At 47.0% G+C, this 17554-nt stretch overlaps 1 protein-coding gene across 8 annotated transcripts in view; it reads left to right on the top strand.

The window, feature by feature from the left end:
• Positions 1-17554, top strand: part of LRP8 (LDL receptor related protein 8) — a 440430-nt gene that overhangs the window by 366413 nt on the left and 56463 nt on the right. For 6 of the 8 annotated variants that reach the window (XM_045026527.1, XM_045026529.1, XM_045026531.1 and 3 more), the window contains 2 exons: positions 2542-2670; positions 3330-3371. In XM_045026527.1, coding sequence (XP_044882462.1) covers positions 2542-2670; positions 3330-3371 — 171 coding nt within the window. The remainder of the gene's footprint in view (positions 1-2541; positions 2671-3329; positions 3372-17554) is intronic. The other 2 variants (XM_045026532.1, XM_045026530.1) reach the window with 1 other exon arrangement.

Below are 17554 nucleotides of genomic sequence, written 5' to 3'. Positions count from 1 at the left end.
TCCTCTATCCCAACCGCTTTTCCTTGGGAGGGCTTGCTTACATGCCCAAGTCCCAGCGGTTCAAACCCATGCCGATGAGTGACCCCCATGACGCTTGTCTAAAGTGTCTAGGGGAGGCTCACCAAGGCGATCGGTGCAGGATTTGTAAAGGGTTTTGCCCCAAAACCAAAAAGGAGCGAGACTTTCGCCTCAAGCAGCTCTTTATGGAGACTGCACTTAGACCACCCATCCAGCAGCGCAGCAAGACCCAATGCCGAGTTCATCGGTGCGTAGCGCCCCAGCGACAGTGGTGGAAGCGGCACCATGGAAGGACTCTGGCAGAGACCCGCAGCACCACCACTCCCCTGCGCCGAAACCGGTGGGATTGACCCGGCACTGCTCCCGGAAGCAAGGGAGGAGCAGCTCTCCGTCCTAGAGGCAAGTAAGAGAGGTCCTCCTCAGCAGCAAGAAGCCCTCCACTAGAGCCATGTATCTGGCTAAGTGGAAGAGATTCTCATGTTGGTGTGACCAGCATCATACACTCCCTCTCCAGGCGCCGGTACCCCTTATCTTGGAGTACCTCTTACACCTGGAACAGCAAGGCCTGGGGTCGTCTTCCATAAGGATACACCTCGCTGCTATCTTGGCCTTCCACCCAGGAGCGTCCTTTTGATCCGTCTTCGCTAACTGTATGGGTGGTCGCTTCCTCAAGGGTCTGGACCACCTACACCCCCAGATCAGACAGTCCCCGCCTGGGACCTTAACCTGATCCTCTCCAGGTTCATGGGGCCCCCATTTGAACCACTGGCAACTTGCTCCCTCCTATATGTGTCATGGAAGGTAGCCTTCCTGGTCACCATTACTTCTGCAAGGAGGGTGTCTGAGGTAAAGGCCCTTACCTCTGACCCACCATACATGGTTTTCCAGGGATAAGGTGCAACTCAGGCTTCACCTGGCCTTTCTCCCGAAGGTGACGTCTCACTTCCACACCAGTCAGGACATTTTCCTGCCCATCTTTTACCCTAAGCCTCATGCCCGTAGCCGGGAGCAGAGGCTGCACTCCCTCAATGTTTGGTGAGCACTAGCTTTCTATATCGAGTGCACAAAGCCGTTCAGGAAGTCAACCCAATTGTTCATACCGGTGGCAGACTAGATGAAAGGGCTCACAGTCTCATCTCAAAGAATATCCTCCTGGATCACGTCATGCATCCGCACGGGCTATGAGCTGACCAAAGTACCGGCCCTGGCTCTTAGGGCACACTCCATGAGGGCCCAGGCCTTGTCAGCCGCGTTCTTGGCCCAGGTCCCGATCCAAGAAATCTGCAGGGCAGCAACTTGGTCCTCGGTACATACCTTCACCTCTCACTACGCCATCATTCGGCGCGCAAGAGATGATGCAGCTTTCAGCAGAGCAGTGCTGCAATCAGTGTTTCCTTAACTCCGCCCCCTCCGCCTAGGTAAGGCTTGGGAGTCACCTAATTGGAATCAATATGAGCAGTCACTCAAAGAAGAAAAAACAGTTACTCACCTCTCATAACTGTTGTTCTTCGAGACATGTTGCTCATATCCACTCCAAACCTGCCTGCCTGCCTTCCCCTCTGTTGGAGTAACCGACAAGAAGGAACTGAGGGAGGCGCCGGGTAGGCAGGGTCATATATTGACCGCCATGGAGGCGCCACTCCAGGGGGCTCCACAGCCGACCTGATGGGTGCTGCTGGGGAAAAACTTTCCGACGACTGTGCACACAGCATGCGCACGCCTAATTGGAATGGACATGAGCAACACATCTCAAAGAACAACAGTTACGAGAGGTGAGTAACCGTTTCTTTGAGTCTCACCTTACATGTACTGGTATAAGTTGGAAATAATGCCAATGGAGCTAAGGGAGTTTTAGCAGTGTAAAACTAATGTAAGTGAGAGAAGAATGAAGACCACAATGCATCAGTGCATTTTCTTCTTTTATATACCAGGGATTCTATTTCTGCAAGTCTCTCCATCCCCTAAGCTTGTTTGTGGCCTGGTGCCTTTCATTGTGGTTTTTCCTAATTTTTAGCCAACTATAGTTGGATGTGTGCAAAATCTATGCGTTTGTGATTATCCTGTCTACTGATCTCCCTTGTCTTATAGGGGAAATCTCTCTTGCTTCATGAAATTCAGAAATTGCTGTACAAAAGAAATTGCAGCCAAAACAAAAAACAAACAAACAAACAACCAAAACAAAACAAAACAAAAAAACCCACCACATTAGCTACTAGTAGATCAATTAATAATAAAAAATGTGTCAGATAAATTATTTGCTGGATATTTAAATAAAAATCAGTTCTGAAGCTCTTTTATTGTGATGTATCTGCATTTGACTTTTGATATTCTAAACATGCCCAATTCCCATTGATATCAATGGTCTCTGCCACTTACTATAGGAATTTTACGTGGATATCAGTTTCAGAATTTGGCCACATTAAATTTACTAAAACCAATATCTCTTTAATGTCTACTGCTGTTTTCATATTTACATTTAGTTTCCTTGTTTTTTTTTGTTTTTTTGTTTTCATTTTTTTTTAGCCAAACAAGTGTGCCCAGCTGAAAAAATTAGCTGTGGAGACTCAAGCAACAAATGTATCCCATCATCCTGGAGATGTGATGGGGAGAAAGACTGTGAAAGTGGAATTGACGAGGCTGGTTGCACTACTGGTGAGTTATATTAATACCTAATGTCTGTATAGCAGCTTTCTTCCAAGAGGCTCCTAAAGTGATTTATAGATTGCATATGAATGGATGATTTTCTCACCAACAAACTCCACAGTCACTCTATATTGACAATGCTATTCAGCAGATTTTAGGAAGAGTTGGAGCTACTTGAGAACTGTAGAGTAGATTTTGGGTACAACTGAGTATTCTTTTGTCACTCGAATAGAATGCAGTTACAGTTACAGAACACAGCTAGAATTTGGTTAAGATATATTGGTTAGCATGCATACTTGTGCAAAAAGTGCTCTAGGGGCTTAAATGGGCATCAGGCCTCATACTGGATCATGGATGTACTGCTGATTCAGGGGGAAAGAGTGCTTCCTCCTAAATCACCAACATCACTTCTTGCAGAGTCTCTGTTTTATCTGAGGGCTGCCATCAAGGTACTGGCTATGCCCACCTCTTGTCAACTTAGCAGTTCTGACAAGATCACACAGCCAGATTGGTAAAGCACTTGACTTTTTGTTGTGTGGCCCGAATGATCTCCCTTTCTTCAGTTAGGTTTCCCTTTGAAGTTCACTTTTTTCTCCAAGACTGTCAGTTCTAATCTTCCAATATGACATAGCTCATTTCTCAGACACTTCATGCGTTTTTTTTTTCAGTCAATGATATGGAATCCAAGTTGGAACTGCTGATAACTCTGGGTAACTACACCCTTAAGGGCTCTATCTCTTTCTTTGTTTGTTCCACTGGTGCCTCTCCATGTCTGTTGTCAATGTTTTTTGGTCTTTGGGAAAAGCTTTTGTGTACTATGAGTGAAATATATCCCCAAATTTTGATGTTATGGACAGTATTTTTTTCCCTTGTTCAAACATGTATTCTTTCATGATTAAAAACAAAAAAAGTCAATACAGTAAGTGGGAAATATCATAAAAATTTACCCAAGGGAGTTTTCTTTAGCCATTAATTACCCATGTGGGAATGGGAATGCAGTATTTAATGCTTGCTGATAATTCTATGAACTGTTCAGTGCATTGACGAGTTGATTATGGTCCATTACAAGATTTCTGGGTAGAGTTACTGACACACAATGTTTTTCTTCAGTTATTCACAGTTCTTGTAAGTATTTCCAACCTCCAGTGTGGCGAGATCAATAGATAATCGCCCTTAAAATACTATGCAGGCATTTAGAAGGACATATTCTGACCTCATATTTATTGGGGCAACCACATTGACTTTATGTGTTCAAGAGCCGAACTGACTTTAGTTGGTGGGGGCGTATCATCCTTCTGTTTGTCAATATGCACCTTACAACATAAAAGAAATTGTTCTCTATGTCCATAGTGAAGTTCCTTTTGCCACTGTACATGCAGCTCAACCCAGGACGTGTGTAGTACAAGAAAACAAGCACATTGTTAATGGTGTATTTCAGTATCAAGTATTCTTCTTTGAGTGCTTGCTCATATCGATTCTATTCCAGGTGTATGCGCGCCCATGTGCGTGATCATCGGAGATTTTTGCCTTAGCGGTGTCCATGGAGCCAGCTGTGGTGCCCCCTTGAGTGCCGCAGTCATGCATCAGTATATCAGGCGCCACTGGCCCAATTTCCTCTCAGTTTCCTCTTACCACCCGTTGGTCATCCTCTTAGCAGTGGCCTTCTTGGGGCGCATGGGGAATGCCAGTTGTGGCAATGCCCCTTCGCACTGCTCATCAGCCGCCGCCTCAGGACAACCGCTGGCGGCAGTGACGGCACAGGGCTCAGTGCATGAGCCATGCTTGGTGATCAAGGCAGAGGGAACTGCACTCAGCCCTAAGCCTCCCTCCCTTATGGGGGAAGATGCCCCAGAGCCTCCCCCGGCGGTGCAGTCATTGTGCTTGTCCCCAGATGAGGCGGTTGTGGGACCCTCAAGGGCCAGTCTGACAGACAATGTCAAAGAACACCAGGCCTTGCTACGGTGGGTGGCCAAGAACTTGGACCTGGCGGTGGAGGAGATGGCTGAGCAGGTGGACACCTTGTTTAATGTCCTGTCAGCCTCTGCCCCAACTCGTCACACCAACAGTGCATAATGGTGTCCTTAAGATTGCCAAGGGCCTCTGGCAAACTCCTTCCTCCATTCCTCCCACTTCAAAAAGGGCCGGAAAAACTTTGTCCTAGCCAAGGGGTTTAAATACTTCTATACCCACCCTCTGGCTCGCTAGTGGTCTCTGTGGCCAATAAAAAAGACAAGCAGGGTATACCAGTTTGACCCCCAAAAATAAAGAGCTCAAAGCAGTGGTCCTCAACCTTTTCGTCTGGCGGGCACCAGACGAAGGACCACTGCGGCAGTGGAGCACCTGCCGAAATGCTGTCGAATTTCGGCGGCATTTCGGCGGCAACGCCTCTTGATGACGGCGCTTGCCGTCAACAAGCGGCGTCAGCGAGAGGTGTCCCCGCCAAAATTCAGGGGCAACGCCTCTCAATGACATCACTTGTTGGCAACAAGCGTCGTCATCGAGAGGCTTCCCTGCCTAAATGCTGCTGAAATTCAGCGGCATTTCGGCGGGTGCTCTCCCGAGGGCCAGGATGCGGGCGCATTAAGATGCCCCCATGGGCGCCATGGCACCTGCGGGCACCGCGTTGGGGACCACTGGCCCAAAGGGTTGGATCTGTTTGGAAGAAAAATTTATTCAACAGCCAGTTTGCAGTTCTGGGTGGTGAACCATCAGGCCTTCTTAGGCCGTTACAACTTTAACTTACGGGAGCTGGACATAGTGTCTCGTGGTTACACCCTGCAGTTTTCGGCCGCTCCTGCCTTCTACCCCCAATTTTCCCACCCCTCTTCAGGGACCCTTCTCATGAGCAACTCCTCATTCAAAAAGTTGAGAGCTTCCTGCACCTGGAGGTGGTGGAGGAGGTCCCTAAGGACACAAAAGGAAAAGGGTTCTATTCCTGCTACTTCCTAATCCCGAAAGCAAAAGGGAGCCTCAGACCCATTCTGGACCTGCGACACCTCAAGAAATCTCTTAAAAAGTTGAAGTTTTGCATGGTCTCTCTGGCCTTCATCATCTCCTCCCTGGATCCGGGAGGTTGGTACGCCGCCCTTGATGTGAAGGATCCCTATTTCCATATCTCCATAGTCCAAGGTCACAGATGTTTCCTCCGTTTGATAGTGGGTGAACTCCATTTCCAATTTACGGCATTTCCCTTTGGCCTCTCATCGGCCCCCAGGGTGTTCACAAAATGTATGGCGCCAGTGGCCACTTACCTGAGACGTTGAGGGATCCGGGTCTTCCCGTATCTTGACAACTGGCTCATCAAGGGCAGGTCTCGGGAACAAGTGCAGAGGAGCCTTGATCTGGTGCATTCCACCTGCCGCGACCTGGGCCTGTTAATAAACGAGAAAAAATCCACCTTAATGCCCGTCCAGCAAATAGAGCTCATTGGGGCGGTTCTTGACTCCACGCGAGCCAGAGCCTGCCTTCCAGAAGCGCGTTTTCAGGCCGTGTCAGACTTGATCTCCCATGCAAAGAACCACCTGCTCACCACGGCTCACACTTGCCTGCGATTGTTGGGCCGCATGGCTGCGTGTACATATGTGGTCAGCCATGTCTGGCTCCATCTCCGGCCTCTGCAAGCCTGGCTAGCATCTGTCTATATCCCCAACAGGCACGACCTAGACTGGGTAGGCTGGGTGCCAGACCACATCCACTTGTCCCTGGATTGATGGCTGGACCCCGGGTCAGTGTTGGAGGGAGTCCCCTTCGTGACCCTGTCGTTGATGCTGGTCTCGGATACTTTGGACCTGGGCTGGGGAGCCCACCTGGGCAAGCTGAGCACCCAGGACTGCTAGTTGCGGGACGATCTGGCCCTCCACATCAACGTCAGGGAGCTAAAAGCAGTTCGCCTGGCCTGCCAGGCTTTCTTGCCCCACCTGAAGGGCAAGGTGGTGCAGATCCTGACAGACAATACCACCGCAATGTAATACATCAACAATCAGAGCAGTGCCAAGTCTTTGGCCCTTTGTCAAGAAGCTCTCCACTTTCAGGATTTTTGTGTGTGGCATGCCATTCATCTGATAGCCGCACACCTGCCTGGGACTAAGAACATTTTAGCAGATCACATCAGCAGGACTTTCTTGTCTCGCCATGAGTGGTCGCTCCATCCGGAGGTGGTCAGCATAATCTTCCAGAGGTGGGAGACTCCCCAGGAGGACCTGTTAGCGTTTAGGCAGAACAGAAAATGCTGCACGTTCTGTTCGATTCAGGAAATGGACAGGGGCTCCCTATCAGACCCCTTTCTCATTCCATAGTTGGGGTTGCTGATGTATGCCTTCCCACTAGTGCCATTGATTCACAGGGTCCTTGAGCAGATCAAGCAAGACAGGGCGAGAATTATCCTAATAGTCCCTGGGTGGCCTTGCCAGCACTGGTTTGGCACGTTGCTGAGCCTTTCGGTAGCTGCCCTGCTGCAGCTGCCCCTCTAGGCGGATCTGCTATCTCAGAACCATGGCAGCCTTTTGCACCCGACCCCAGCGGTTCTGCACTTGATGGCTTGGCTACTGGATGACTAAGCGCAAATGAATGGGCATGCTCAGCCTATGTTCAGCAGGTCTTGCTGGGTAGCAGGAAACCCTCCACCATAGCGACTTGCCTGGCCAAATGGAAAAGTTTCACATGCTGGGCCTAGGAATGGCGTATCCAGGCCTAGCAGGCCCCGCTGCAGGAGATCCTGGATTATTTACTGCACCTCAAACTCCAGGGTTTGTACCGATCATCAGTCATGGTCCACCTGGCCGCTATCTTGGCTTTCCATCCTCCAAGGCAGGTCAATCTTCGCTCACGAAGTGACAGCACAGTTTTTGAAAGGTCTACCCACACGTCCGAGATCCCTCCCTGGGACCTGAATCTCGTGCTGTCGAGACTCATGGGGCCTCCCTTTGAGCCTCTAGCTTCCTCCTCTCTCCTGGAAGGTTTCATTTCTGGTCGTGATAACATTGGCTTGCAGGGTGTCCAAGATCAGGGCACTTACTTCGGAGCCTATATGGTCTTCTACAAGGATGAGGTCCAGCTGCAGCCACACCTAGCATTTCTGCCCAAGGTCGTTTTCCAGTTTCATACTGGCCAGGACATACACTTATCCATCTTCTTTCCAAAGCCTCATGCGTCAGATGAGGAGTGCAGGCTACACACCCTGGATGTCAGGAGGGCGCTGACCTTCTACACGGATAGAACAAAACCGTTCCGTAAGTCAACACAGTTGTTCCTTGTAGTGGCAGACAAAATGAAAGGTCGCCCAGTGTCTGCTCAGAGGATTTAGTCCTGGATCACAGCCTGCATCCACTACTGCTATGAGCCGGTGAAGGTGCCTCCGCTAGCGATCATGACAGCACACTCAGCTAGGTCGTCAGCTGCCTTCCTGGCACAGGTACCAATCCAAGAGATCTGTAGGGCCACTATCTGGTCATCTGTCCACACGTTCGTGTCTCATTATGTGCAACAAGCTTGAGATGATGCTGGCTTTAGCAGAGCAGTGCTGCGAGATCGTGAACTCTGAGCCCACCTCCATTAATACTGCTTGAGTCACCTCGAGTGGAATCGACATGAGCTAGCACTCAAAGAAGAAAAATTGGTTACCTACCTTTCATAACTGTTGTTCTTCGAGATGTGTTGCTCATGTCCATTCCATTAGCCTCACTGCCCCTCTGTCAAAGTTGCCGGCAAGAAGGAACTGAGAAGGCATAGGGCCAGCGGCGCTTCATATGCCGACGCATGAGCGCAGCACTCAAGGGGGCGCCACAGCCAACCGTATGAATACTGCTAAGGCAAAAATCTCCAGTGACCACACATGTGGGCTCGCACACACCTAGAATGGAATGGACATGTGCAAAACATCTCAAAGTACAGCAGTTACAAAAGGTAGGTAACCTTTTTTTTTAGTGGATTGTGTTCATAAACTAAACATACGGAAATGAGCCATTAAATAAATGAATTTAGCCCAGTACCATTTTGGATCATTCTTTTCATTGTTTTAGGTTCAAAAGAACAGCAATAACATAGTCCCATAGAAAGGTTTGATATGACTCACCAAACTGATCTATAAGTAACAATTACATTATAGGGATGCATTTTTCAAAAAGCCTCAGTGATTTAAGAGCCTAAGTCCCATTTTCAAAAGTGACTCAGGGCTTGTCTACACTGCCCCTCAGTTCAGACGAAGGGGGTGTGAATAGCAGTGCACACCAAAGTGCTGCACTACTCCCCCATAGGGATGCTGTGGGCACAAAGGTCCCAAGTTCACACTAATGTAGTCTCTTTGATGCGCACAGCGATTCACACCCCCTTAGTCTCAACTGCAAAGCAGTGTAGAGATGCCCTTAGAAGCCTAACTCATATTGACTTTCACTGAGACTTAGGCTCCAAAGTGCCTGCCTCACTTTTGAAAATGTGACTTAGGCTTTTACATTTTTTGTACCCATTGTCTATATGTATGTCTCAATATAAATTGCCATAAAAATACATACTATATGCATTTTGCTTTTGCACTGAAAAGAAATTTGGATTAGAGGATGTTTCAGTGCCGCATCAGAACTACTTATTTCTTGAAAAGGTGGTTTGTTTGTTTTTTGAGTGCTGAATTAATGATCTTAAAACAATTTTAGGACTAAAACCTGCAACCCTCATTTCAGTTGCACTACTTACACAAACAAGGATTGCAGTATTGAGTCCATTTTTAATAGAAAGCTGTTTTAAATTGCTTGCATGTAACTTCATTTTTTCAATGCTTAGAAGTAACCCCTAAAAAGGTAGTAAATTGTATTCTAAGTATAACTTTATTTCAGGATAATTATGCTATTAATATGGATTTAGAAACCGCTGAGAATTTCCTTTCTGGGAATTTCAGTTGATGTATCCTTTGTTATCTTCAGCTTGTTCCATGCACATGTGAATGCTTAACATGGAAATTACTTGGAGGACAATTTTTATCATCTTCTGAAGCTATTAAGTAGCTGGTGTGAACCAAATTAGTGGCTTTTGGCCAGTTCTTTGTGGACAGGTGTCCATACCATAAAACAGCCCCCAGTGTTATGGATGCCAATTGGCAGCCACAGCGGAGAGGTCAAGGACTGAGCAGAAATGTAGAATGAGCTGCTCTCTCAATCTAGGACTGGGCTAAGGCACACTGGTAGGAAAGTATTTCTACTGTTTTATCTTTCCTGTGCATTAAAACAAATAAAAGGCTTTCAATCTCCAGGCCTGTCAGTCCACCACTTTTCACATGAATTAAATTCACTTTTAAAAAAAGCAGACAGAGTGGAAAGTACTGAAGTGCTGTAAAGAAGGCACTTTAGATGTGGTTGTTTATCAAATTAAGGATTCTTTTCTCATGGACAAGGACAAATATGTTGTCTTTGCTATTAAACTCTGAGTACTTGTGGAGGATTGATAGCAATCCTCTCTTTTATCCAAATCTGATAAACCTCACTAAGCTTGTCTACTGATACTCTGTTAACATTCCCGTTTCTTCTCTATTTAGAATCTTTCTTTATCCCTTTTCTCTTATCTCTTCGGTACGCTTCATCCTGATTTTTAAAAGAAGTATATTTCTAAGTCAAAATCTCTTTTCTATGCTGACTTTGTTGTTGTTGTTTAAATGAAGCTTCATCCACAACTGTCAGCTGCAGCCTCTCAAAGCAGAGCTCCCTGTCATACTAAAGGCTGCTCCTTTCCAGAGCCAGAAAACACGTTGAAATAAAAATATAACCTAGTTCTCTGTATAAATGTTTGGATGGGAAGTTTCGTTGTGTGCGGAGTCATTTCCATGTCGAGAGCTTGCCCGTGCCATAAACAAGCTGAAGATGACTGGGGATAGCAACCGAAATGTCCAAACTCCTAGCTGTTTCTAAATTCATATTAATAGCAGTCTTATTCTGAGCTAATGTGACACTTTTAAACTAGGGCCGTTCCCATTTATTGATTGGAATAACTGGCTTTTAGTATTATCATCCTTCAGAAGATCTTATGCTGAATGTGGAAGTTATGAATGTCATTTCGGCCTATACTCCTGCTATTATATTATTGTGCAGTGCTGGTAGCATTACACTGGCAGCTGAAGGCCCAAGGCAGGGTCAGGCGTAACTCCAGACAGACATAGTGCCAGGGCTATACAAATGCAGAGTTGAAGGATAATCCCTGTCCCAACAAGCTCTCTGGCTAATTTAAGGCAGAACGTCGGAGTGAGTAGGACAAAGAGTAGGAAAGAGTAGGGGAGAGAAGACCAAGGAAATGGTATTTGTGAGGCACAGAAAGTAAGAACAGCAAGGAGTCCTGTGGCACCTTATAGACTAACAGACGTTTTGGAGCATGAGCGTACGTGGGTGAATACCCACTTCGTCGGATGCAGAAAGTAAGAAGTCATCCCTCCCCACATGTCAATATAGGCATTGGGGAGGCTCAGCTGAGCAGGCTCAAAGAGAAGAGTGAAGTCCAGAACTCAGTGGCAACAACAAATAATATGGCAACAGATCACAGGCTCTGGTTCATAAAAATTAACAGGTTTTCTCGCAGAGATTTTTAGATGCTCGTTCTACAGTCAGCTCATGGACACAGCCTCAGGGCATTGTTATGTTACATAACTGGAGAACAAACTGATATGTTACATACTCCTCTTTCGCCTTTAGTCGTGCGTAAAAGACTATTACAGAACTGTTGGCAAGATGTAAGGCTTTTAGGGCCAGATCCGTGATCGGCAACCTTTGGCTCGCAGCCCATCAGGGTAAGCCCCCAGTAGGCCGGGCTGGTTTGTTTACTTGCAGCCTCCACAGGTTCGGCCCTTCGTGGCTCCCCCTGGCTGTGGTTCGCTGTTCCAGGCCAATGGGGGCTGCGGGAAGCGGCGCAGCTCAGGCCACCTCTTCCTGCAGCCACCATTGGCCCCGGGGATGGCGAACCGCAGCCAGTGGGAGCCGCGATCGGCCAAACCTGCGGATGCTGCAGGTAAACAAACCGTCCTGGCCTACCAGGGGCTTTCCCTGACAGGCTGTGTGCCAAAGGTTGCCAATCCCTGGGCTAATGCCAATCCCTGGGCTAGATCCACAAAAGGAAACAAACTCAGCCCTGCAATGCCTAATGTTTGGGTGCCCTGCCACCCAGTGGAATCCACAGCCCTGAGTTAGGTACCCAGGCTCTGTATGTAATGCATGGGAACTTAGGCTCCTGAGAATGGGATTCACAAAAGCCAGCAAGATGACCAGGGAACCACCTAAGCTAGCCAATAGGAGATGCTGGGGGGAAGAGGAGCTAAGCCCCACCCAACAAAGGTAGTTAGGTACCTAATGGGAGGTGCTTCTGTAACACCAACAGACCCCAGTCGCTGGCGGGCGAGATTGAACCTGCGACCTCTGGAGCTTAATGCATGAGCCTCTACTGCATGAACTAAAAGCCATATGGCTCTTAGCTAAGGCTGTAGAGCAGACTCATTAATCTCTCTCTCCCTCCACTCAGGATTCAGAGCCATGAACTCTCTCCTCGAGTTAGGGCTGACCTAACTTACAGGCATTTCTCATAAAACACAGAGGAGGTGGTGATGTCTACCAGCGGACTGCCCTGCTGCAACGATACTATGCTGAGTAGTCTTATAGGGTTTTGCCAAGTGTATGTAACATAGGTCATCCACACCCAGTAGGGTTCAATCACAGGCTTTGGCAGCCCATCAGTTCTTCTTAACTATCATCAAGTGTGATCAGAAGTAAATGTCAATAAGACTAGCACACAGGAGAGCCTTGCTGCAGGGAGAAAGATGCCACTGGTAGGATCATGCAGGCTGCCCATGTAAATTGCTTGTAAGCTCTGCTTTGGGCCAAGTTTCTGACCACCTTGTTAGCAGGCAGCACGCTCGCCACACATCTGGACATGAATGCAAGTAGGCTGGAGCACATGTATTGGCACAATATGTGAATGATGAGTAAATTTACTCTGAGTCAAGACCATCAAAAAATCTGTCTCCAGGCATCATATCCTACAAACAAATGCTTGAGCATATAGGCAGGCCAGGGAGCATGCACTGGCATGAAATATGAATCCTGAATGCAATATTCCTAGTCAGAAACATCAACAGGGCTATTCTTCCTGAGCTGTCTACACCTAGGGTCAACAGCATGGACCACTGCTAATCCCAGTCAGAGCTGGATTAACTGCTTACACAGCTAGGCAAGACTACTTGTGTGGGTCTGTTAGACACGAATTGCTGCAAGGGACAGAGAGATAGTCGCTCCCGTGAGTAATCCACCTCCCTCCTGTAGCTCTCCTTGGAAGACCTATACAAAATGAGCAATAACAAGCTTCTGCTCTTATTGGTGAGATCTGTTATTAGTAAAACAACTTTGTAATGGTGAGATCTGTCAGCCTGTGGAATAATCTTGAAAGAAGCAGTGCAAGGCTCCATGATGTGAATCATTCAAACTACAGTGGATAAAGCGCCAGTGATTTATGGGTCCAGATTTGTGCCAACAAAGACTGCTGCTGCATCTGGGATTGTGGGGATAAATCCCAGTGCTGAGGTGGCTAAGTACCTGAGTGTAGGTGCAGATCATGAATGTAGCAGTCTAAGTAGTAGGATTTAAACCCACAGTTTAAATTCTGGGTTCACAATTTTTTAAATGGCAAACTGCACCTTCATAAACGCACTTTCCCACCACAAGCTCAGGAGATGAGCAGGGAACCACCTAAACTAGCCAATAGCCTTTCTTGAGAACGAAGCACAGAGAAATTCTTTTCTCTCCAGGGTACTGTAATTAAAGCCTCAACTTAGGATCAGTGTAGACTTTAACCACTAGCACTGGGGATCTTACATCCATGGCTGGCTTATATTACTGACCAGCACTTTGTAAACCCTTCTTTGATGCTGCTTTTAAGCTAAAAGCCCATAATGGAATGGGGTTGTATGGAAAAAAAGAACATGCAGCAGCAGGAGCCCTAAGAGAAATTCTGACACACTCTTGAATGGGAGCTCTGCCACCCTTTATAAGGTATAGGGTGCACCTCTCCTACGCCACTACCACCCATATTGACTCAGCTCCGCTGGATGGCTTAAAGACCTCTCCCCTCCCCTTTTGAGTCTCTAGTTTCACCAGCAGCCCGAGCTGGGGCCTGTCGTGATACTCAGGCCTGAAATTGTGACCCACACGTGTGCAGGGGTGCAAAGGGGCAGGAAGGCCCTTTGTTACTGTGTTCCTTTCTCTGTGGACCGGCCACAATCTGTCAGGTTCTGCCAGTGCAGTCATTGCTATTGTAACAGGATATTTTCCAGTAATTTAACTGTACTTCCAAGACACACCCATCTGTGGTCCAGGGGAATCTGTGCACTCAATGGATACATCCTCTCTCATTGATCCCTTTGCTTAGTTGTTTAAGGGAACATTTTTATCAGACAGACATGGAGAGGACCAGGGGCTCTCACAGGAATCTCTTACGTGAACAGTCTTGGGTTATTTAAACTGAAAATGTCTTTTACTAAAAGTAAAAACAAAGAGATGAAATGGAGGGAGGTCTCCCTCTGCCGCAGCACATGCAATAGCAGGAAGGGGTGGAACATGTCCTCTCCCCCTATTTTTCTCCATGTGTATCCCTCTACTTCCCCTTCCCCCATCTAACGACATGCAGGTTTTTGCCCCAAAAGGGACTCCTGTATTTGCCTTTTCAGTGTTGTATAAAACCCATGTAAATGCTGTGACTAAGTGCTGGTAACAACACTGTATATTTCTATAGTGCCCTTTTAATCAGAGGGTCACTCACTGAGTAATTCAAACCCTCAAGGCCCTGCATGTCCAGCCCTGCTGACGTCTGTCTGGTCACTACTTGCCTCTGATGCACTGCTCTGCACTCTGCCAGGTCAGCTCACGTTCTTGTGCCCCTGGGCTACTGCTCCCGCAAGTGACTCCTGGCCAAATCCTCTGTAAGTGCAAATGGACAAAACTCCCTTGAGGTCAATCAAGTTGTGCCCATTTACACCAGTAGAGAACTGTTTGTTCTTCTTCGAGTGATAGCCCCTATAGTATTCCCCTATGGGTTACGTGTGTGCACCATGCACTCGGAGCTGGAGAATTTAACAGTAGTATCCGTTGGTCCATGCCTGCTCCCCCTATCTTGGAAATTCCTCTTTGACCCTGTTCACCTGCTCACTTCACTTTCCTCCTCAAAGTCCTTTCTCTAGGATTTGATCTTGCTCCCATTAAAGTCAATGGAAAGATTCCCATTGACTTCATTGAGTGTTGGATCAGGCCCTCTCAGTCAGCCTTCTATTTCTGACCTTTTCCCCATCATTCCCTCTTTCATTCCTCAAACTCTAATATAATACATTTAAAGAACTAACAGGATGTATATGTAGCCATAAGTAAGGCTGCGAGTCTGTCACGGAAGTAATGGATTTCTGCAGCGGCCGGTGCAGCTGACCCTGCTTGAGCAGCTCAGGCAGCCCTGGAGCCAGCCACACCAGCTGCTGATGCGCTCCCCTCAACCCAATCCCCTGAGCTGAAGTAGTGGTGCCCCAGGCTGACCCCCCCAGGCACAAGCAGCACCCTGGAGGCCCCATCCAGATCAGCAGCAGCAGCGCCCCCAGAGCCCCCTGGAGCACCTAAGTGTTAGTCAAGGGTATTTATAGTAGACAGGTCCTCCACCGTGAATTTTTGTTTACTGCCTGTGACCTGTCCATGACTTCTACTGTAAATACCCCTGACTAAATCTTAGCCTTAGCCATAAGCATCTCGCTGCAGTTCTCTACCCTCCTTGTTTAGTTTCCATGTTGTGTGTCATTTATACTGTATGCGCCTCAGAGCCAGGATCTGACATTTGTACTTGCCAGCAAAGCACCATGCACACCTGCGATTCAACATAAGTAGTGATACCTCTCACAAATACTTCTTCCCCCCATGCGTTGGGTAAGTAACAACCCCGTAGGCGTAGAACAGGTAGGTAACTTATCCAAGACCACAGAACACAGGAAGTCTGTGATGCAGCTGAAAATTGACTCCTGCCTGCCAGTTCTGTGCGTATTGGTTACTGAACTGTTTTATCCTCTCCCAGCCACCTGATGCACAAGCAACACCATAGAGCAGATGGAAGCACCAGCTAATGGCAGAGAGGGGTTTCCACACTGTGCACCCACACTGGCACAAAGTGGATATAATAAAAATAATACTGGCCTGATGAAAAACTCAAGCAACATGTCACCCCAATGTCCTTTTGTCTTTCTGCTGAATGTTATAAAATATAACCGGGTTTCCCAGCTGAAGGGGACGTTTTCAGTGCAGCCTGCGGGGATTTGGCCATATGGATCCTGTAAGTGCCAAATCCCTGCTCGCTGTGCTGAGAACTTCCCCTTTAGTGTTAATATAGACCCAACTTGGGCTTCCTTTAGCCTAATAAATACATTATTTTTCGCTTTACAGGGATCAGTTTAAATCAATATATGCTAGTAAATGTTAATTTCAGCTGACACTGAAATCGACCAAATAAAATCCATCAGTATTGGTCAGTGCAACTACAGCCTCCCCCTGCACTTTGCACCTGTAGGGATCGGCTCAGCCCAGGCCAGTGGTCTCCACTCTGCCTTGTCAGGACCGAAGTCTTCCCCTCATGTTGCATCTGCAGGGATCCAGTGTCATCAGCAGGGCAAGGAGCTCTTTGGAGCTCTGTTGTCACAGCCCCAATCCCTCACGAGAAAGCCAGCAGCATGGGGGCTGTCCGCGGGCAGGAACCATTCAGTGGTGGGGTGTCCTCCACTGTGGCTGAGAGCTCATTCTTCTCCTTGCAAACCTGGCTAGGGGTCTCTGCTCTGCCGGACCAGGCTCACAGATTCTCCTGCACCTTGCCTGAGAGTGTCTTGGGCTCCTCGTCTGTGCAGGGAACCCCCCTGTAGCCCTGCTGTTAGCGCTGCTTTAACCCCGACGCCCCTTCAATTTCCCATGGCTGTAAAAATTATAATAGTTAAAAAAAGCTATCTTAATAATTGACATTGAAAAAAAAGAGAAATCGAATTCCACCAAGCCTTGTTATCGCTATGAATTCTGTTCTTTGCCTTCATTAATTAGCTACGTACACTGCTTGCTGTTCAGTCATACGCAGTTTCAGAGGAAATCAAACACACAGGACCAAATTCTGCTCTGAATTACCCCATTGATTTTAGTAAGATTGTACTCATGCAAATGGAATAAGTATGGGCCCAGTGTCCCATTCTTAATTATTTCAATGTGTGATGAAAAAAAATTTACTTTTCGCAAAAATCTTGCTATTGTGGGAAAATAGGTATATGCTGTGTGCACTTGTATTGGTGGAAGAATCTAATATTATCCACAAGAATGGAAAGAAAGTGATTGTAGGTTTAACAAATGAAAGTCCTTCATAAACAAGATTAAGTAGGAAAGCAATGATATCTTCTGGGGTTCACATGATGTTTAATTACTGGACAGCTGGAGGGATTAATGCTTATGCATTATGCCCAGGCTATCCAGAAATTAAACATCATGGAGAGCTTTGACTTCATCACTGCTTAAAGTATTAGATCTCCTGCAAAAGCAGTAGAAATTACAGGAAAATCCCCATTGTTCTTTAGGAAATATATCATTCCGTATTCATATTTGTTTTGCGCTATATAACAACAAGAAAGCAAAAAAAAATAACCTGGTGGCTATAATTGCACCCTTACTGTAAAAATGAGGGTAGTTTCCAGATGAATGTATCAGTGTCTAGCATAATTAAATGTAAAATCCTACATTAATGCAATTTTTAATTGTACATGTCAAGAAATTCACACTTAGGACCAGAGTTTTAGCTGTGCCAGAGCTCTGCTCAGTGTAGCTGAAGAGATGTGGGGGTAAAGGTGGCTGTTAAGCAGACTTTGCTTTTTCCTAATGTTGGA

Source organism: Mauremys mutica, chromosome 8 (genome assembly GCF_020497125.1).
Source record: "Mauremys mutica isolate MM-2020 ecotype Southern chromosome 8, ASM2049712v1, whole genome shotgun sequence".
Taxonomy (NCBI): Eukaryota; Metazoa; Chordata; order Testudines; family Geoemydidae; genus Mauremys; species Mauremys mutica.
The sequence above is the reverse complement of the archived record's forward strand: the minus strand, read 5'-3'. Positions and strand labels throughout refer to the sequence as shown.